This window comes from Tachyglossus aculeatus, chromosome 5 (genome assembly GCF_015852505.1).
Source record: "Tachyglossus aculeatus isolate mTacAcu1 chromosome 5, mTacAcu1.pri, whole genome shotgun sequence".
NCBI lineage: Eukaryota > Metazoa > Chordata > Mammalia > Monotremata > Tachyglossidae > Tachyglossus > Tachyglossus aculeatus.
Window position 1 is genome coordinate 82,202,170 of NC_052070.1, and position 21,407 is coordinate 82,223,576.

A 21,407-nucleotide genomic window follows, 5' to 3' on the forward strand; every position below is an offset into this window, starting at 1 on the left:
TAATAACGGTGATGGTATTTGGTAAGCGCTTACTACGTGTCAAGCACTGTTCTAAGCTCTGGGTGGGTATGAGTTAATTAGGTTGGGCACAGTCACTGTCCCACATGGGGCTCACGGTCTTCATCCCCGTTTTACAGATGAGTTAACTGGGGCCCAGAGAAGTGAAGCGACTTGCCCAAGGTCACCTAACAGAGATGTGGCCGAGTTGGTATTAGAACCCAGGTCCTTCCGTCTCCCAGGTCCATGATCTATCCACTAGGCCGTGGAAAATATTTGACATTTGTTTTTCAAGTGATGCTTGCACTATGGCTATATTTCCTACTGGTTAAGCTGAGCAGCAGCATTAACCAGGAATGAAGACCTCCTGTCATTCCCTTCCCAAGTTGCTCCCTTTTCTTCGTTACAACATTTTCAATAACTTCTCCGCCAAGGCCTGTTCTTTTCTCTATCCTCTGCATTTTCCTCTGTGGTTTGCATACAATTTATCACATATTTCCCTATCATCTTGTATTTTGTGTCTTCTACTGTAGGAATATCACGGATTATGGAAAAAAAGACTGGATTTTTTTTAGGAGTAAATATTTACTGAATGGCAATAGTATAGTTGGCATTGCATTAAACTTTGACTTAGAGGTAGCTTCACCCAATATTTTTTTTTTCCTAATATAGAACAATGGGGCAATGGGGAAGTGAGAATTCATTTGTCAGAGAGGTGAGTGACAGAGAGGAGAAACCATCTAAGGCAAAGAATGAAGCAATTCATGTGTTGTCAGTTATCTGACCACTTGGGTTTATGGGTCAACTCCCTTTTTTTTCTTTCTTTTTTTTTCTATCCTGTTTCGAAGGTGGTATCCCTTAAAGTCCAAGCCAGGAAAGAAGGAAAAAGAGCGAGGGGAAATCGAGGTTGACATCCAGTTCATGAGGAACAACATGACCGCTAGCATGTTTGACCTGTCTATGAAAGACAAGCCCCGAAGTCCATTTGGGAAACTGAAGGACAGAATCAAGGGAAAGAGGCAAGACGGACTTTCTGACACCGCTTCTGCCATCGTCCCCAGTATGACTCACTCCCCAGTGGACAGTGATGAGGAATCACCTACGAAAGAGAAGAAGAAGAAATCAAAGTTCAAGACCTTATTTTCCAAGGCTGGTTTGCAGAAAACCTCCCTCTCCCAGTCCATGTCTGTCCTGCCCACTTCCAAACCAGAGAAAGTGACACTTCGGCCACAAGACTTCCGCTCCCGGTGGGAAGATGATGATTTTGAGGATGAATCTTCCTCAACCTCTGAAAGTAAGTTTCTTCTTCCCTTCTCCTCTCTTCCCCTTTCTACACTTCACTCTTCAATATAGAGAAGTAGAAGACAAAACAGTGATAGATAGCCCTGTGTGCTTCAGAATGTAATGTGAAAGGGGGAAAGAAGTAGGTGAACGCTGCAGATTTTTGTAAATTTTAACAATAACAAAAGGAATAGTGCTTACGGAGTCCTCTGTGTGTTTGGTTTTCAAGAGTACATACTATCGTTTACAACAGTCCATCTAAAACTTTTTTTTTTTTGATCCAAGACAGTCCAAGTCATGAGGAGGGACTTTGGGCACACTCCCACCCTTTCCTCTGATACTAGCCTGTGGTAGTGGATGTGTGTGTGTACACACGTGCATATGAGATGTGCAAACATCTCACGTCTTCACCCTGTTTTGCAACAAAAATACTCTTGGGCTTGCATCACTCAAGCACACTTAGGAGCACATTCATGCCTATTCTGTCAAATCAAAAGTGGCGGTCCCTAGGCTTCCTTTGGAACATCTAGGACATTATCACAGAGGGATGTTGAAGCACATCTTCTTGAGGCCTGGAAGAGTATAGGATGAGTCCCAGAAGTTTTGTATAGGGCTACAACACTGTTTCAGAAGGCAGAGCCCTGTGGAATCTCACGTGTCTGCAGAAATAGGCAAGAGCTCCGTTAAAGTATTATTTCTTATCTATGCTACAGGCTTATATGGTTGCATGAAGTTCCCTTTTTATTCTTTGGGAGAATAAAATATTTGGTTTATTCAGATCTGTCCTTTCAGATCCTAGAATCTGGGTCCTTTGAACCCGTTCCATCCATCCGACCATTTCCTCTGCTCTCCGCAGCAGGACTCTCTGTAAAAGATATACACGGGTCTTTAATTAGAGACTCTGATATCCTCTGTGTAGGGTTCTCATTAGTTTAACATCTCATCTCTTTTTAATTGAGATTTGGGAACTCTGCTTATTAAGACTCGTGGTTTTTTTTGTTTTTTGTTTTCCCACAGGCATGTCTCACAAGAGGACAGCAAGTGCAGATCCCAAACAGTTAAGCCAGATCACCTACAACATTCCCAAAAAAGAAGGACTCTCCCTTTTCAGTGGCCTTAGGTCCAAGAACGATCACCTTTCCCGATCTAATGTGTGCATCAATGGGAATCACGTTTACATGGAGCAACCAGAACCCAAAAGTGAAACTCTGCCAAGAGACAACACTCCTTCTTCCTCCCCATCCCCTCAAGGCTTTAGGAAGAAACACTTGTTCTCTTCTGCCGAAAACCTGTCTTCCAGATCATCAAAGGAACTTGGAGACCCAGGAAGAATGTCTCCTGACAGAAGGCTGTCTGGGTCTCCCTCAAAAGACTCACTTAAATCCTTGACTCTGCCATCTTATAAACCTCTGGCTAGTGGGGACTTAAGGGAGAACATTTTGCCTGAGAATGTGGAGGCAGCAAAAGAAATGAAAGAGAATAAGAAGCAGGAGAACAAGAAGTCCTCTCTGCTGTCTCTTGTCACAGGAAAAAAGGAGGTGGCAAAGAACAGTGAAGCAGAGAACCCTGCCAACATCACAGTGAAGGAGAAAGAAGTGAACCCCGCAGAAGTCAAAGGGGAGGAAAAACCGGCTGAGCCTGTGAGAGGCCCTTTGGTAGATCCTGGGAAAGACCCACATGCCGCTGTGTCCGGACAGGGTAAAGCTTTAAACCCCTTTGAGGAGGTGCTGATCCTGGATCCCGAAACTGAGCCGGAACCAGAACCCAAACCTGAAACCAAACCGACTTCAGCCTCAGCAAGAGCGCCCCAAACCAAAGCTGTCAAACCCAGGTTAGTCTTGGCTCCTCGGGTCAACTGCCTTTTTAAAAGCTTGCAGGGAATGGCACCTTCTTGGATCATTTTTTTTCTAGTGCCCCTCCAGCCATTTCTGTCGGCAGAGGGTAGAGGAGGGGCCGCTCCTGGCTCCTCGGTGGTCATTTCACAAAATTTTGAAGGAATGTTTGTAGTGACCTGCAAGGTTATTATAGCTTTTTTTACTAGCCCACCTGTTATTTTAATTGCTTGCCCCCCTTCCAGGATCTCCAATCTGGGCTGCACATAGAGTAAAATACATAGATGCTGATCAAATAAACTGGCGCCACCAACCACAGTTTTGCGGGCTTCTTTAAGGAGGCAGTCACACTGTGGGTTGGAGATTCGACCACTGGTGTGAAGGTCAAACCACAGTGTTGAACCCACTCTGAATGTACTCATAATAAAACCCTTCAGACTCCTAAGGCGAGCTGTCAAGGGCAGAAGAGGGAGATGGGAAGAGATGGTGAGCGGAGTGGCTCCTCTCTAAATCCTGGTCCTCCGAGCCATCTAATCACTTTCCAAGTGCTCCACTCTTTTCAGAGGCTTTCTTTGCCTCCTCTCAGTACTAAGTTTCTGGTTTTTTTTTCAACACCACTGGCCCAGCAAGGGTTTTTAATAAGCAGATGATGTCATTAGTCAACGCCAACTGTCCGAATTGCTAATTGTGGAGAAAGTACTGGGTGTTCTCAAGGTGGTTTCGTGTCTTCAAATGGAAAATGTGAGAATATGAATGCATTTTTTTTTACTTCTGCAGAATAATGTGTATTGGTGCTGTACTGCGCCCAGCCCTGTGTGAATTGTGGTCGTAGTGGATGCTGTAATTCTCCTTTTTCGTGAAGACTAATGCCATATTTCTTCCTTGCAATGGGGTGCAAGTTTGACATGGTATGAGGAGCTGCAGTTCATTCCTGGACATGCGTTGTGATGGTTCCCTGCATGTTTGACTTTGCATCTTGTTGTAAGAAGACCAACTAACTTCAGTGCATTTCTACTTTTCAGCATGACTCACATTCACACTAACCGTAGTTCTGTGACTTGGGGTATGTGACACTTTTTTTGGAGATTCTGCCTACCTTTGTCTTACACATACAGAAAACATGTTCCTTACCAAGACCCCTGTCTAGAGTCTTGGAATCTCTGCTCTGGCAATGCTTTGAAGATTTTTAAGTGCCTTTTTTTTTTTGCTATTCCATTAATCAAATACTCCAATTAAATTACCCACAAAAGAAATTGCAGGCTGTTTCTTGACATGGATCTGCCTGGCCCTGTTGAAATGAGCCTTTCAGTGTGGCAGAGATGCTCTGTTTCCAAAGTGCTTCTTTTGCGTTGTAAGTTTCTGCTGCTTCTCTAATTGTTCAGTTTTCACCCTTACAACTTTGCTTGAATTGATGTTGCCAGATGTGTGAGATCTTCGTCACTCCATGGGAGAGGGAGAGAGACAGAGATTGAGAGTGAGTGTATGTGTGGGAGCTCATCTCATATTGCATCTGCAACTGACCGGCAGATTTCATTTTGTCCTTTTACAGAGTGTCTCCAGAGGCTCCACCCAAAGCCACGCTTCTTTCTTCTCTTTGTGATTCTTCTCTTTCTTTTTCTGGGCAAACTTCCATTCCGGGTCATAAACCTCCCCCTTCCAAAACAAGACAAGATTCAGAAACACAATCCCTTGAAAGCCTTCCTGGCTGTTCCTCTCTGTCACCTCTCACCGCTCCCCTTTCCACTTCTACTCCTATTGAAAGTTGGCCTCCCTTAAATACGAACCAGGTTGATTCTGCAAGGCCTTCTTTCCTCCATACAGTCAAGTCTCAAAATGAGAGTGCAACCAAAGATTCCACCTCTTTCGGAGGGCTTTCTGAACAACCTCTAGTTCCTCTGTATCCAGGGGCAGCCACCTCTGCAGAGGGAGCTAATGAAATCAGTGAAGTGGAACTGGTAGGCCCCGTCCCAAGGAAGAGCACAGGCTTGAGTGGCAGAAAACCAGCACAGTCCCTCATGGAGGAGCAGAAAGGTGCAAATCCTGAGCAGCTTGAGGAAGTCCAACAAAAAGAAAAGGACACCAAGCTTTCTCAGAACCACTACCGACAAGGATTTGGTGGTTACCTTTCCTCCAGGGAAAATGCAAGCGAGTATAATGAGATTATCACCCAGGGTAGCAGTGAGGGCAGCAGGAGCCCAAATGCTAAACTTTGGATGAAATCAAATGAAGAATTTACTCCTGACTCTGAGGCACTGCCTCAGAACACCAGGAAGCAACCAGCTTCTCCAGAAAGCCAAGGAAATGAAGATGGAGAAGTGTCTGTCCATGAAAAAAGTGAGCTGTCGATCAAAAAGGGTGACTCGTCTTCCCCATTTGATGCGGCGGTGCAAAAGGGCGATGTAGCTGGTCTCACTTGTGCCGATGGTCAAAAGAAAAGCAAGAAGTCTGTGTCCTTTTATGAACATTCCCTCCTGGAAGAGGACGTGGAAGATTCCACTATAGAGAAGGCTGGAAATCAGCTTTCAGAGCTGAAATTTAAAGAAAAAATGGCCGGTGATATTTTCTCTGAGTTAAAGCCACCTGCATCCATTTCAAGACTCCAGGAATCCGACACAGGAGACACTACGGATAAAACTGGGATTGAAGTGGACCCTCATTCTCTGCCGCCAGAGCCAAAGCCAAGAAGTATTTTCAAACTAAATCATGATGGATCGGCGTCTCTAGCTGGCGGCCGCCTTTCTTCTTCCCGCTCTCCACCTGTCAACGTAGCAGACCAGACGGTGGGGTCCACGCTTGGTGGTGAGAGTCTCTCAGGAGGCTCGATCAGTGAAGACAGCTCACGACAAGCTCCTCCGTTATTCCGGATTGAGGAATATGATCTCAACAGCGAGCATTTTCAAAGTAAAGCCAACGATCACGAAGGTTTATTATCTGACCCCCTGAAGGATCTTAAATCTGCTCCGGACCTTAGATCTCCAGTTACCGGAGATCTGAACTTAACCCTCCCTTCTATTCCGGAAGCGACCTCGGATGATGAGAGAGTAGACCAGTATGAAGAGGACAAAATGGCTGTAAACAGTACAGATCCTGATGAGGCCAGGACCCCTTTTTCGAGTCTGTCGTTGGCCTGCACTAAGGAGGGAGATCAGAGCCCAACAGAGAGTTGGAGAAGTGAGGCTAGGCAGGCTACATCAGTCCAGAAGGAAACGAAGGACGCTGAAACAAACAAACCTGAAGGAGCTGCTACATCCAGCAGGTCCGCTTCAAAGGAGATTTCAGCTTTAGGAATTCATGAAACCCGTGTTTTGGGATTAGCCATACAGCTGTCGAGCCCCGGTAGCGTTGAGGAGCAGGAGTTGAAGGAGGATGACCCCTTTAAGGAAAGCGGGAAGCCACTCTCTTTCTCTGAAACCCCTCAGGCTTCCTCTATTTCAAATCCCTCCCTTTCTGAGCCTTTTTCTCCAGCACACTCCTCCTCCAGCTCTCCACACTCTGACACTTATGACACTGGTAAAGCAGAATCTCCAAAAAAAGCAACAGCAGAGGGCTCGGCTGATAAAGTTGAAAATTCTGGCAAGAAGAAGCAGCTGCTTCGGGCGTGGGTTTCCCCCTCGGAGACACAGCCGGTCCCAACTCAGCTGAGTGGTGGGGCTGTGTCTGCCAAGCAAAGGTGAGAGAATGGGAAGATTGTCTGTCTAAATGTGGGATACATTTTTTCCCCCCTGCCTGGCTTTCCACTTGTAGACAGAGTTGACTCCCGTTCTTCCTAAGTTTACAGGTGTTTTGATGTCATGCCTAGGTTGTCCTGGCAGGGCGAAAGATTAAAAAAAACCCCAGTTTGCAGCTGGTATCGCACGTACCTCGGCTGACCTACCGAAAGTCAGGTACGAGGGAAGTCGCAGGTCTGCCATCTGGCCTGCAATGCCATTGTAGAACAGGTTTGTCGAGTCACGCAGCCCCCGAGAAGGGGAGAACAAGTTATTAGCAAAATCTGAACGATCCTCCTCCCCACCAGAAACTGGTTCAGATCTAATTATTGGACTTCTGCTCGGAACACCTTTTCTGCCATAGGTACAGTAGCACGGGCTTAAAACCGAACCAGGTTTATCCTTGTTGTCTCTGCCCTGCCTCCGAGGATCGGGTTGCAGAGGGTTTGTCCAGTGGGTAGATGATTGCCTCCAGAAACGCTGTCGGAAAATAGGAGATACTGTCCTTTCTAGGTCTCTGGTGTGTTCCCGGAGGAAGAGTCTCTGTGTTTGGAGAGAGCATCTGGGCTCTGGATATGGTGGCACTTGGCTGTATTGTCACTTCTCCTGTCTTCTCTCGCTTTAACTAAAACTTAGGGAACCCGATGAACTGAGAGACCTAGGCAGGACCACTCACCTTGTCTGCCTTCACTTCTAGAACATGCCAGGCAGCCCTCCTTGCGATGGAGAACGCTTGCCTTGCCAAACTGCTGCTGAGTGGCTTAAACAGATCCACTTCCCCACCCCCTCTTCTCTTTCAGACCGCACCCTGTGAAGCCAATGAATACAACAGCGTCCAAGTCTCTCAGCACCAGCTTGGGAACTGCCACGATCATCAGTGAAAACCTGATTAATGAAGCCATTATAAAGGTATAGTTCTATAAGAATTAGGTGTGTAAATGTGTGAGCTTTTTGACTATCAAATGCTTTCCGTTGCTAGGGCACTCACTCTCTGAGCTAGCTTGGAGGAACTTAACTTCCTGTAAATTCAGGATTTTTATGTGGTTTGTAGCTGTTCATATTAATGCCAACGTGGAAAACACCTAAAAATGAATTTGCCTCCCAGTGTTGGTCCTCCCTTTTATAAAAAGTGGATGACTTTGCAAGAAGTGCACATCCCCCCAACAAACAACCCCAAACACATCCTAGTTCCTTGTTTGAAAATAGAGTCAGTCATCTTTTAGCATTGATTCTGTATTATAGAATTCCCCTCCACCTGGCCAAAATCCAGAAGGAAGTTCCATCCGACCTTTACTGAAGTACAAATGGGCCCTCTGATCTATTTTTCCAGTGTCAGGGGAAGTCAAAATGTTACTCGATTTGGCTATCTTAGGAGGATGTTGCATTGGGTCTATAATATATGAAGAAGGGCGGGTCTCTCTGAACCAGGAGGCCCAAAGCACCTTTCTAACCCTTCCCTGTTGCACCTTGATGGGTGAGTATTGCCGGCTCCTCAGAGCTTTCTCCAAAACGTAACGGCCAGAAACTGTACTTAGAGTATCCATCTCTTGTAACCGGGGCATGCAGGTTATTGGTGAAGAGGTTATTTCATATCTGTACATACATATATATATATATATATATATATATATACACATTTATATAGATGTATATGAAAAGTGCTAATGTGCTTTGGCAATTTGTGTGTGTGTATATATATATATATATGGCTAAAGCAAGTTAGCACCTTTCAGACCACCCTTTGCCTTCACCTCTCTAGTCTTGACAGAGTTAGCACAAGCTAACTTTGCCCAGAAGAATTAAGGTCGTCTGGCAGTGAGTGTATATTGAGCACTCTCAATGTGAACTTAGGGCCGGCTTCCAAAACAGTGCAAAAATGTGATCAGCACATTACATTTTTAATAAAACTTTCCTTCCCCTCCCTACCCTCCTTGATTTCCTCCTTCCTTTCATGCTCTACGCTCCCTACTCAGGTATGTAGGAATGATATATATGTAGCATTGTTCACTGTTTGCTTAACTTAACTCATAACTAGGTGGGTAGTTTATGGAAGATTCCACCAAACCCCATATTATATAGGCAGCAGTTCTAGCCTTTATCAATGGTATTTTTCTTATGGTGTTTGTTAAGGGCTTACTATATCCCAGGCATTGGAATAAGTGCTGGGGTACATACAGGCTAATGAGGTTGGACACATTCCTTGTCCCACATGGGCTCATCATCTTAATCCTCATTTTACAAATGGGGTAACTGAGGCACAGAGAATTGGAGTAACTTGCCCCAGATCACACAGCAGAAAAATGATGGAGCCAGAATTAGAACCCAGGTCCTTCTGAATCCCAGGCCTGTGCTGTATCCACTAAGTCATCCTGAGCGCAGAGCACTGTACTAAGCACTTGGGAGAGTACAATAAAATAGAATTGGTAAGGGCTATCCATGCCCATAAGGAACTTACAGCCTACAGGGGAAAACAGACATTAAAATAAATGGCAGGAGAAATAATAAAGCCTAAGACTGTGTACATAAATGCTGTGGGGCTGGGGTGAATGTCGAAGTGTTTAAGAGGTTACAGAGTCAAGTGCGTAGTTGATGCAGAGGGGAGGGTGGGTAGGGGAAATGAGGGCTTAGAGAAGTCCTCTTGGAGATGATGTGATTTTTAAGAGGGTTTTGAAGGTGGGGAGAGTGGTGGACTGTCGGATGTGAAGGGGGACAGAGTTCCAGGCCCGAGAGGACTAGGGCAAACGGTCAGCGGTGGGACAGATGTGGTTGAAGTATATACAGTAGGTTGTAGTTAGAAGAGTGGAGTGTGCGAATGGGTTGTAGTAGGAGGTAAGCAAGGTAATAATAATAATGGCATTTATTAAGCACTTACTATGTGCAAAGCACTGTTCTAAGCGCTGGGGAGGTTACAAGGTGATCAGGTTGTCCCACAGGGGGCTCACAGTATTAATCCCCATTTTACAGTTGAGGTAACTGAGGCACAGAGAAGTTAAATGACTTGCCCAAAGTCACACAGCTGACAATTGGCAGACCCAGGATTTGAACCCATGACCTCTGACTCCAAAGCCCGGGCTCTTTCCACTGAGCCAAGCTGCTTCTCCGCAGAAGGAGAGCTGATTGAGTACCTTAAAGTCGATGGTAAGGAGTTTCTGTTTGTAGAGGTGGATGGGTAACTACTGGAGGTTCTTGAGGAGTGGGGACATATGGACTGAACAGCTTTTCAGAGAAATGATCCAGCCTGCAGAGTGAAATATGAACTGGGCAGAAGATTGACAGGAGGCAGGGGAGTCAACGGGTAGGCTGATACAGTATTCAGGGTAGGAAACATAAGTGCTTGGATCAGGATGAGGAAGAGAATAAAAAATGATTTGGTGATGAAAACTACAACCTACAGTTGCTCGGAGCACAGCTGAGGCTCTGCTCCCAAGAAGAGCACTCAGCTACTTAGAAAGACACTTGGCTCATTTTGTCATCTTCAAAGGGTATTTAGTCCCAGGCAACTTTCTCCCGACTGACTCGGGGTGCCTGGAGGTGTCAACAGTTGCAAACCTCTTTTCGGTCAAAAGACGACACACAGAGAGCCTGATTTGTGAAAGCTGGGTGGCTAGTTTCTCCAGTTCTTGCCTAAGCTTCATTATTGAACAGGGTGAATATTCAGAATTCATATAAAAGCTCTTTCTAGGAATTTGTTCCTTCAGCCCTCCTGCCGAGAGCTGACCTGCTATATAATGAGGGTTTTGTACTAAAAAGATAAAAACAATATTTATGCTAATACTACTCTTTGGAATGTTGCCAGAGTCAGGGGGAGGTTTAGCAAAGATATTGCACAGCTAAAGTTATTAAAACCCTTTCATGTTCCTAACCCAGAAACGGTACTTAATTAGGATCAGTACAATGGACACATTCCCATCGGTAATATGGTAATGACTCAGCCTTTTACAGCTGACTACAGAGCTCAAAACCTATACCAGAAATGCATTTTCTACATACAGACCAAACCATTTTGAAAGTTATAAATTAGTGGGATTAATTGGAATATTAAAAAAAAAAAACACCTCCACAAAACCAGGGAGGTATTTAATGCTTCATGATTTCCCTCCATTGTTACTTGGTTTACTGTGGATTATTTCTGTAATAGTTAACTGAGACCACCATCTTCTAGACTGTGAGCCCGCTTTTGGGTAGGAACCGTCTCTATATGTTGCCAACTTGTACTTCTCAAGCGCTTAGTACAGTGCTCTGCACACAGTAAGCGCTCAATAAATACGATTGAATGAATGAATGAATCTACGGCTCCATTTTTCAAGTTGCAAGTCCCAAGGAATAACCTTTCTTGTTTAACCTCAGTTTCCTTACCTTGGGGTCACCCGGAGGCCCCAACAATAGTCGTGGAGAACTAGTAAAAACCTGAAAAACAGGCTCTCTACCCTTCAAAATACAGCCTCTGCTGACTACTGAAACTTTCTCTTGACATTAGGACCGTATTTGCAATATAATTGTGGCTGTTTTTCCTCCTGCTTAGACTTTGAGCCCCATGTGAGACAGGGACTGTGCCTAACCTGCTTATTTTATTTCTAGCCCAGTGCTTAAGTACAGTGCTTGGCACATAGTGAGGGTTTAACAAGTACTATTATTATTATTATTTGTTGTTCTTGGCTCTTCTGACTGGAAGGATGAGGCCTAGGAAAAAATATCTTGTTGCCATTATAAATTCGATTTTTACCTGTTTGCCCTGACCGAGACATAGAAGTGGTAAAGGGGAAGAAGAGGAGGAGGATTCCTCTCGAGAGGAAGTTGTTTCTCAACCAGTTCATTAAAGTGTGGGAAGTAAAATCCCCCACTATATATTAAAATGTCTATGTAGTTTAGAAGCCCAGCGGTTTCTTATTCCTTTTCCCCATTGCCAGTGTAAAGGACAGATTGGTCTCTGCTGAGGTTTGCTGAATTGCCTTGAGTTCCTGGGTGGTTTCCCTCCCCTCTGGATGAGGGAGGGTGTCCCGTACAGAGAGGAGCGAATGCTAATTTCAGTTTTTGATCAGAACTGGTTGTTTCCTGTTTTGGGAGCTAATGAAACTCCAGTTATTTCTATAACGTGGGAGTCACATTCTTGAAGACCCACGGTAAGGAAAACCTGCATTGTGGTCTTCACACCTTGACAAACCCTTTCTTTCCACTCTGCATCACGTTCTGTTCGGACAGACGTGTATTATCGGAAGAACATTCCCTAATTTTCCGACGGGGCCCTACCCAAACACATAAGGAAAACACACGTTCTGGGACAGTTATATTGTTGTAGTCTCCCAAGTGCTTAGTACAGTACCCTGCACACAGTAGGCACGCAATAAATACAACCCATTGATGAACAATTTACTGAATTAAGGTTTCGGGGCAGGCCAAGTTTGGACATCTTCTGGCCAAAGCTTTGTGAGTATTGGAGAATGCTCTAGAGCTGCTTTTTTTCTTTTTTAATGTCCCATTTGCTTTGTTCCAACTCGATCTCCTTGATTCACTGTAAATTGGCCTGGCAGTACTTGAGCTGTAGTTTTTGGGAAAGTTCTTCAAGGAGCTTCATGTTAGCTTGGCCCTAAATTACTCTCTCTTCTTTGGGGACAGCCAAGGATAGGGGTTAGCAGATTTCAGCTCCAAGCTCCTGTAACAATGCCGATGGAGTAATTTAGGGTGCTGCCTGGTCAGGAGATCCTGCTCTTTCACAAAGAGAAGGGGTGAGGAGAGAAACGGTAGGGGAGTTAGAACAGCAGCTGGCACCCAGAGGGTGCTCATGGAATACCGTGGTGTTTTTATTTTGATTCCTGGGGCTTCAAGTGAGGATTATCAAGTTACTTAAATTGCCTTCATGCCATCGTGTGTGTTGTAAATATTTTATTCCTACCAGAGGCCTTGCCTTGCCAACTTTTTTTCCATGGGCTGTTAGTGTAATCAACACTCTGTGACAGTGCCCAGACAGAGATGCTGGAAAATGAGCTCAAACTGTGTGTGTGTGTGTGTGTGTGTGTGTGTGTGTCTGTCTGTCTCTCATGTGAATTCTTGCTTTAGTTGAATCCTGCAGTGTCACTTCAGAGAAACTTTAAACACAAAGGGTCAGATTTTGTGGCTTTTTCAACTAAAGCTCGTGACTGGATTGAAACATCATGATCCTTTATAAACTAGCTCACAGTTCCCCTCGGGTTGCTTTTAGTGACTGGCTTTTCTCAAATTAATCTGGGACTAATCATTACTCTTTCCCCATTTCTAAAGAAATACAACCCCTCCGACCCTGCCTGTGCGTATGCCCAGTTAACCCATGACGAGCTGATCCAGTTGGTTCTGAAACAAAAGGAAACCATCAACAAGAAGGAGTTTCAGGTGCGGGAGTTGGAAGACTACATTGATAACCTGCTTGTCAGAGTCATGGAGGAAACTCCCAACATCCTGCGCACTCCAGCACAGTTAGGGAAGAAAGCAGGCAAGATGTGAGACATCCGAATAAAGGACAGACGGCCTCCTCCTACCTTCGTTTACAAGCTGTCTTGGGGAAATGGATGTCCTGCGGATCAGAGGAACAGCAACTAGAATCTGCTTTTGAATTACCTGTTCCCTTGCAAATTGTCTGATGAGAGTGAATTTTACTAATCTCAAGCCTGGTCAATTATTGCAGTTGAATCTCTGGACCCATTCTCAGAGATGAATAGAAGCTTTGTACTGTGCCTTTTAAATGTGTTGTAAATATTTTATTCCTACCAGGAGCCTGGTTACGAGATCTAAACAAGAGATCGGAGATTCAGAAGGCCTTGGGAGGCATTAATGAATTTTAACTGCAGGGCGTCATTTCTTTTTGAAACCCACAGCTGCCTTCTACAAGCCTCAGAAGGAGAAGGGGCAAACCAGGCGCCTGATGCCATCTTTCGCTCATCTCTTCTTGACTTTAAGTAGTTTGGGGATTGCATTCTGGTGACAGATGCACTATTGCAAACCTGATACCATATAAATCTGAACAACCTTCCTGGATTTGACTTCAGTTTGGGTAACCGTGGCATGATTATTTTAAGGAATGCCTTCTGAAAGTGCCTTAGTGTAATCTAGATGAGTTGCCTTTCGTGAATAGCGTCCTGTCTCGCCTTTCTCCACCCTCCCTCCTTTGTCCCCAAAACAGACTTGAATATTTCAGAACAGTCTGTAGAGTCCTACCACAGGGAGGTATGTCATCTCAGTTTTGGGAAGGAGAAAAGCAGAATTCAACCCCAACTCAACTCTCATTTGGAAGGGAAGCCGGGTAAGAGTCACTGCTAACTCAGCCGCAGGCATCCTCCTGGCTGCAAGAGTGAATTCGGCTGCTCGCCAAATTGAATGACACGTGGAAAGAAGGGAGGAGGAGGAGGAGGAGGAGAGTGAGCCCCTTGGCAGTCAAAGCCAACATTTTCAACTGGGTCTCTGTAACAGACTCTGCAGAAAACCTGCCCTGCTTTCCAGTTTCTTCGTCAGGCCAATCCTCTACTGCCGCTTAAGTCAGTCCATTATGTCACAGGGAGTGGGAACAGTACAGAATCTGTTGTTTTAAGTGTTCCTTATGAATTAACCGAGGAAGCAATCAGATGAGAGAGTAGACCTAATGCTTGTTTTGAACCTTTCTGGAGGCCTTATTCCGATTAAGTGCACTTTCCACACCTCCCCTTCAGTGAACCTGCCATTTCCAGGTGGTGGTGGAAGTGAGAGGAGGGCATCAGGCATCACTGTTAGGACTGTATTTCATCATCATTCCTAAAAGCCAGTCAAAAGCTGAAATTTCTCCACTACTTTCCTGAAAGACATTCTGACTCGTTTCAATCTACTGCTGCTCCTTTTTGTTTTTTTGATTATTTTTCTTTTGGGTATGGGTTTGTGAAAAGTAAGATGTAACCCTTTCCTGAGATTGATCGAATTTTGTAAAACTCCCTAGGGTTACTTTTCCTCCTTTTCCCTTAAATATTGTTTCGAAGGCTTCAGGAAGCTGTCATGTGGTACTTTATAGTGTGATCCATGGGCTAGCTACAATATAGGTTCTAGAATCATACCACCTTCCTGCTGAGAAGGTGAATGTAGGTTTATTGTAGGACTGAGACTGGGAGCGGGAAAGCAGGCACAGCTACTAAATGCCCAACCCCTTGCATGAAAACTATTCTTTTTTTTTAAGTTGAAAACTTTCCTAGTGTGTGCCATTTGGCATGATGATTGAGGGTGAAATATTTTCTCCTGATAGGAAGCAGATAGTTTCTGCTGCAGTTTTATCTGAAGGGTGATAACTACAGCTTGATGCATCGTAGTAGCCCTTTAGAACAGGACAGCCATAGCTAAAGTTGTGATATTTAATACTTTCTTCTAACCCTGAAGACCTCTTCTCGGATAACTTATGTTTTTGCTGTGTTAAACACAGTGAAATATATTTACCCATTTAAAAAATCCAAATGTTCATTTGAACCTGGGAAATATATCTCCCTCTCTATCAAGATGAATATATATGTATTTATATACATATATTGGTATGTATATATAAATGTAGCAAGAAGCAGATATATATATATATATATATATATATATCTGCTTCTTGCTACATTTGTTACTCTATATAAACTTTTTAACTATGATGACCTTAATGTGCTGGAAAACTTGGAAGGCAGGCCTTTTTTTTCATGGAAAGAGATGAGTTTGTTGGAGTCTTGCAATATTCAAGGCAGAGGAAGCTGGATTCAGTATTCCTTGCTAGACCTCAGGTACATAATAGCAGTCATTAGTGGGGCAACTTCAGTAATTGGGGAATGGGTTCCTAGGGTCCCCAGATGCTTCCTGGAGGTGACGAAAATGGTTGATTCCTGCTCTGAGCTCTGCCTGGGACTGTAATGTGGCTTTAGGGCTTCAAGCTGTCTCCCGTCATCCCACCTCTGACTCTTACATTCAGTGGTTACTGCTGCTGCTGAGGGATTTCATATCTCCACCGAACAAGCTATAGTGAGGTTCGAGCCATGACCTCAATGGCTTGACGTAGAAAACTAAATGACAGCTAACTCTGGGAGTGTCTCAGGGACTTAAACTAGTCAAAATAATAACGGGGACCCAACTCCAGTGGATTTTTAAAGGCCTCACTGGACTGAATCAAGTTATCCTCATTCCACAGCAAGACCTGTTACATTTTTGCAGTGCCTCGGTTGACCTTGACCAAAAAAAGAAAAAAAATCAGTGCCTTAGGAAGTGCTAAATCCAATGCCATATGTCCTGTCATCGTGGCAGACTTGCAGCTGGAACTCACAGTTAAAATGTGACAGTGAAACCTTTGCTGATGATATTCCTTACACTGGGGTCATCCCTTGGTCCCTAGGACTTTTAACCGGAATTTTTTTTCTGCATTTCTCTCTCGGTGGGGTCACTTTCTCTGAGTACAGTAGAAACAAGAAGGAAATTTGCCCCATTTGGACTGGAGAGAGAGAGAGAGCGTGTATGTGTGTGTGAGATGGCTGTATCTGCTGCGTGGGGTATATGTGTACGGGGGATTGTGGAAGAGGGTACCCAGATGGGAGCATATCCACACACCTGAGTCCCAGCTGTGGGGACTGTAGGACACTACAGTGGCTGTGAGGGAGGAAAGCGACCCGGCCTCCTCTCATGCACGTGCTGGAAACGAGTTTGCTTAAAAATGTAACTTGCTGTTCTTGTAGCTTCTGATTAGCTAGCCAGGTGCTATAGGGTTTAGAGGTTCCTTGCCCAGACCTGGAAGCCTACTCTATCTCCCGGAACAATATCACACCTCTACTCCTTGGTGGTTCCGTACCACCTGCTCTATGAGTTGCTGCTTTTGGATATTATGTATTTTTAAAATATTGAAGGATCTCCCATTATGCTTTGTGGTAGGATTATGGAATGTGTGATATTTCCTGCTCTGTTACTTTGGGAACTTGGAATTTCTTTTTGCTTTGTTTTTAAGTGAACCTAAATTTTCCCTGGAACACTAAATAAAATGGTACGGTCTTAAAAGTTGGTGTCGGTGGATTGGCCCGCGCGTCCCTCGATCCGTCCCGGAAGAGGACCACTCTTGGGGTGACAGCCTGAGCCTGGATTCATTCATTCATTCAATTGTATTTATTGAGCGCTTACTGTGCAGAGCGCTGTACTAAGCGCTTGGGAAGTACAAGTCGGCAACATATAGAGACGGTCCCTACCCAACAGCGGGCTCCCAGTGTAGAAGGGGGAGACAGGCCACAAAAAGTGCTTAGTCCAGTGCTCTGCATTCATTCATTCATTCATTCAATCATATTGAGCGCTTACTGTGTGCAGAGCAGTGTACTAAGCGCTTGGGAAGTCCAAGTTGGCAACATAGAGAGACGGTCCCTCCCCAACAGCGGGCTCCCAGTCTAGAAAGGGGAGGCAGGCAACAAAACTAAACATATAAACCAAATAAAATAAATAGAATACGCAGGAAGCGCCCAATAAATAGGACGGAAGGAACGAGTGAATGGATCCTTTCTCCCCTTTTTCCCCCACTCATCATGTCGGCCGGGACGCCACTGGACATGTTGGCGGGTGGGCCGCTTACCCACTGGGAAAGTCCCGGGGATGGATGAAGGGGCGGGATAATCGGCTGGGATGGGGATTCGGGAGATAATAATAATAATAATAATAATAATGGCATTTATTAAGTGCTTACTATGTGCAAAGCACTGTTCTAAACACTGGGGAGGGTACAAGGTGATAAGGCTGTCCCATGGGCTCACAGTCTTCATCCCCATTTTACAGATGAGGAAACTGGGGCCCAGGGAAGTTAAGTGACTTGCCCAAAGTCACACAGCTGACAAGTGGCAGAGCCAGTATTCGAACCCATGACCTCTGACTCCAAAACCCATGCTCTTTCCACTGAGCCACGCTGCTTCGGTGCTAGTGGAGGCGAAAAGGACCAGCAGGGCCAGGTGGACCAGGAGGACTGAGGAGGTTCGCCCTCTTGATGAAAGCCTGGAAGGTTTTCCGTAGGACAATTGGGTAAACACCCCATGTAGTCCCCTCACTTGTGTTTCCCAGATGAAATTGCCCTCTTCGGTGTCTGGGTCATTCTGCCCTCTGCAGACATACTGCTGGGATCTAAGGATAGCCAGGTTAATATGGGAGTGGGTGATGAGAGAGATTAAAGTCCCTGTCGCCTGGACTCAGCTTTCCCGAACTCCGCAGCCGGGTCATAAAAAGGTATTCTACAACCACACCTTTATCCGCACCTTCACGATACGTGTACTCATTTTTTCTGACATTGTTCTTTCCTCACACGCTCTCCCCCCGCTTTGCCTCACCTTGTTGTTGTTTTGCCTCTCTTCCCCTTTCTCTGTTATGCTAACTTCCCCCTATTTCCCCTTTTTGAAGATGGGACTTTGCACAGACCACGCAAATTCACCTACCATCCAGGTATAACCGAAAACACAAAAGATCACACTAGTAGACACCGCAGATCAACACACTTAAGTATCCAGATAAAAACAAGGGGTTTATCTTACCTTGCTCACCGTTACGCCTTCCCAGGTGCCAAGCACACGAAGCCATGCCCTCGAGTCCCAGGTCCCTTCTAGTCCATCCTCAGTCCAGCCACACTCAGAGATCCCAGTTGACCAAAGCAATGATCAGTCAATATATTCTAGTCCCAGCAGGGACTGTCCAGCTCCTCAGGTCCAGAAAACACCTTCCTCTTTCCCTCCATCCATTGACGGATGCTTCCCAGAGAAGTAGTGTGGCCTAGTGGAAAGAGCAAGAGTCTGGGAGTTAGAGGACCCGAGTTCTAATCCCACCTCTGCCACTTGCCTTCTATGTGAGCTTGGGCAAGTTACTTCACTTCTCTGAGCCTCAGTCCATAATAGTAATTATGGTAGTTGTTAAGCACTTAGCTATTTGCCAGGCACCGTACTAAGTGCCGGGGTGGATACAAGTGGCGCAGTGGAAAGAGCTTGGGCTTTGGAGTCAGAAGTCGTGGGTTCAAATCCCGGCTCCACCAATTGTCAGCTGTGTGACTTTAGGCAAGTCACTTCACTTCTCTGGGCCTCAGTTACCATATCTGTAAAATGGGGATTAAGACTGTGAGCCCCCCCATGGGACAACCTGATCACCTTGTAACCTCCCCAGCGCTTAGTACAGTGCTTTGCACATAGTAAGCGCTTAATAAATGCCATTGTTATTATTACAAGTAGATCGGGTTGGACACAGTCCCTGTCCCACATGAGGCTCACAGTCTCAATCCCCATTTTACAGATGAGGTAACTGAGGCCTAGAGACCTCGGTAAAGTGACTTGCCCAAGGTCACACAGCAGACAGGTGGCAGAGCTGGGATTAAAGCCTTCTGACTCTCAGGTCTGCGCTCTAGCCATTACGACATGTTGCTTTGTCCCTCCTACATACAATGGGAACCCCATGTGGGACCTGATGAATTTATATGTATCCCAGTGCTTACAACAGGGCTTGACGCATAGTTTGTAATTAACAAATACCACAATAGCATTATTATTATTATTTTTATGCCCCTTTGGTCAAGTGGCCCACTTGCCTCCTTTAACAAATCAAGCCCCAAGCAGTCCTCACTGGTGGTGAGGCGAACCAAGTGGTTGGTGGCATTTATTGAGCACTTAGGGGAGTACAATAAAACAGTTGGTAGACACGGAGCTTACAGTCTACCGGGGGAAATAGACATTAAATTATGTCATGAGGAAGGGTTGCGGGGGAGTAGGGCTTAGTCTTGCGGGAGGTGTGGGAGGAAAGTTGTCAGTTGTATGTGAAGCGGGAGGGAATTCCAGACCAGAGGGTGGACGGGGGCAAGGGGTCGGCAGCGAGATTGATGAGTTTGCGGTACGGTGAGAAGGTCGGCATTGGAGGAGCAAAGTATGTGGACTGAGTTGTAGGAGAGCCGCCAAGTAAGATAAGAGGGGGATGAGTTGATTGGGTGTTTTAAAGTCAATGGTAAGGAGTTTCAGTTTAATACAGAGGCGGATGGTCCTTGAGGAGTGGGGAGACGTGAACTGAAGCCATGCAGATGTTTTTTAGGCCCCGATTCCATCTGTCTGAACCCCCCAATTTGAAAAGATTGGCCAATATAGCAAACTTGAGAGATTAAAGCAGACTTGGCCCCTTAAAAATCTCTTACCTGGCTGCTCTGGATTCTGCCAGCCAGACTAGCACTGGCTCCCTGAAAGTAAATATAGATATCTCTGTGTCCTTGTTTTGATTTATTTCTCGCTGACTGTTCTGGGGAGACAAAGCAAAGAAGAATATCTAATTGTACACACCTGGCCCCGCAGACTTGGGACTTTGTAAACTGAACCCTTCTGTTGAGCTGAGCCTCTAAAGGGCAGGGTGAGCTGGGGGAAAGGTGTGTTAATCTTGAAATGGAAATTTTTGTCTGCCCGAAGGACCAACAATGCCTTCCACAGGATTTTACTCTAATGTCTGTTTTGCCAAATGAACCAGGAAACTGTTACAGCAGAAGGTGACTATTTGATCCATTCCGTGTTGTACAGCACAACTGGCGATACTGTGATAATACATGGGATTTATTTTTGTGCCTTCTCCAAATAACTCAAAAGGAATTGAGCTTCATCTGGGAGATATGGAAGGGAAAATAACCCCCACTTTGTAGGCGTCATTATTCATTTGCTCTCTCATGATACCAATTCTGACTGCCCTTCCACTAGCAAAACAGTGTTACTATCCCTCCTTCAATAATAATAATAATGTTTTGGTATTTGTTCAGCGCTATGTGCCAAGCACTGTTCTAAGTACTGGGGGGGATACAAGGTAATCAGGTTGTCCCACATGGGGCTCACAGTCTTAATCCCCATTTCCCAGATGAGGTAACAGAGGTACAGAGAAGTGAAGTGACTTGCCCAAAATCACACAGCTAAGCGGCGGAGCCAGGATTAGAACCCACGACCTCAGACTCCCAAGTGTCAAACTCCCTTTTTCCTCATGGACTTCCAGACCTTCAGCTCCTTCTGAAGCCTCCAGTGTCATCGTTTCCTTTCCCCTTAACCCCTGATGACTTCACCAGCATAGGAGTGGGAGAGGGAAGGAAGGATAAATATTCAAGGAAAATAAATGCCAGAGGGAAGGAAGCAAATCAGCAAAGATTCAAATGCTTAGACAGGAGGAGGGGCCAACTGATTTGCCTGTTTATCACCGAACAGAGGTAGAAGTCCAATCACCAAAGAAAAACTGCTTGGTTTAGGTGAGGAACAGACTCGACAATATACAACTGGGTGGGGTAGAAGCTGTAGCACCAGAAATGTTTGCCCAACTGGCTAGGGAGAAGTGGGGTGAGGTGGGTGCTAGTGAAAGCGCTAGAGGATTCTTGGCTTGCTGTTTCTGGCTCCTCCCCGATCTGCTCTTTAGGGCTGGGCTCAGTCACTTCCCCTTATGTGGATGGAACAAACTTCCCTTTACTGAGTTGTTGAGATTTGGTCAGCGTTGGCATTGTGCCCTTAGCCCTTGAATATTTGGAGTTAGGTGCCCTTGACTTTAAGGCGGCCAGGCTAGGGTGCCATGCTCTGTCCTCAGGGCCGGTCGGGACTCCGTCGCCCATCCCGCCCGAAGTTCTCCGCCGGCC

At 45.4% G+C, this 21,407-nt stretch overlaps 1 protein-coding gene and 1 long non-coding RNA gene across 2 annotated transcripts in view; one reads left to right on the forward strand and one right to left on the reverse strand.

Moving 5' to 3' along the window:
- Positions 1-15,348, forward strand: part of RAB11FIP1 (RAB11 family interacting protein 1) — a 51,961-nt gene extending 36,613 nt beyond the window's left edge. The window contains exons 3-7 of the mRNA XM_038747339.1: positions 846-1,291; positions 2,296-3,109; positions 4,660-6,780; positions 7,618-7,726; positions 13,073-15,348. Of these exons, the coding sequence (XP_038603267.1) occupies positions 846-1,291; positions 2,296-3,109; positions 4,660-6,780; positions 7,618-7,726; positions 13,073-13,291 (3,709 nt within the window). The 3' untranslated portion in view covers positions 13,292-15,348. The remainder of the gene's footprint in view (positions 1-845; positions 1,292-2,295; positions 3,110-4,659; positions 6,781-7,617; positions 7,727-13,072) is intronic.
- Positions 15,349-17,809: 2,461 nt separating this feature from the next.
- Positions 17,810-20,344, reverse strand: LOC119928732. Its single transcript, XR_005451106.1, has 3 exons — positions 19,950-20,344; positions 18,319-18,553; positions 17,810-17,914 (listed from the first exon to the last, which is right to left on the reverse strand). It is a non-coding gene; the product is annotated as an uncharacterized LOC119928732 (long non-coding RNA).
- Positions 20,345-21,407: the final 1,063 nt, after the last annotated feature.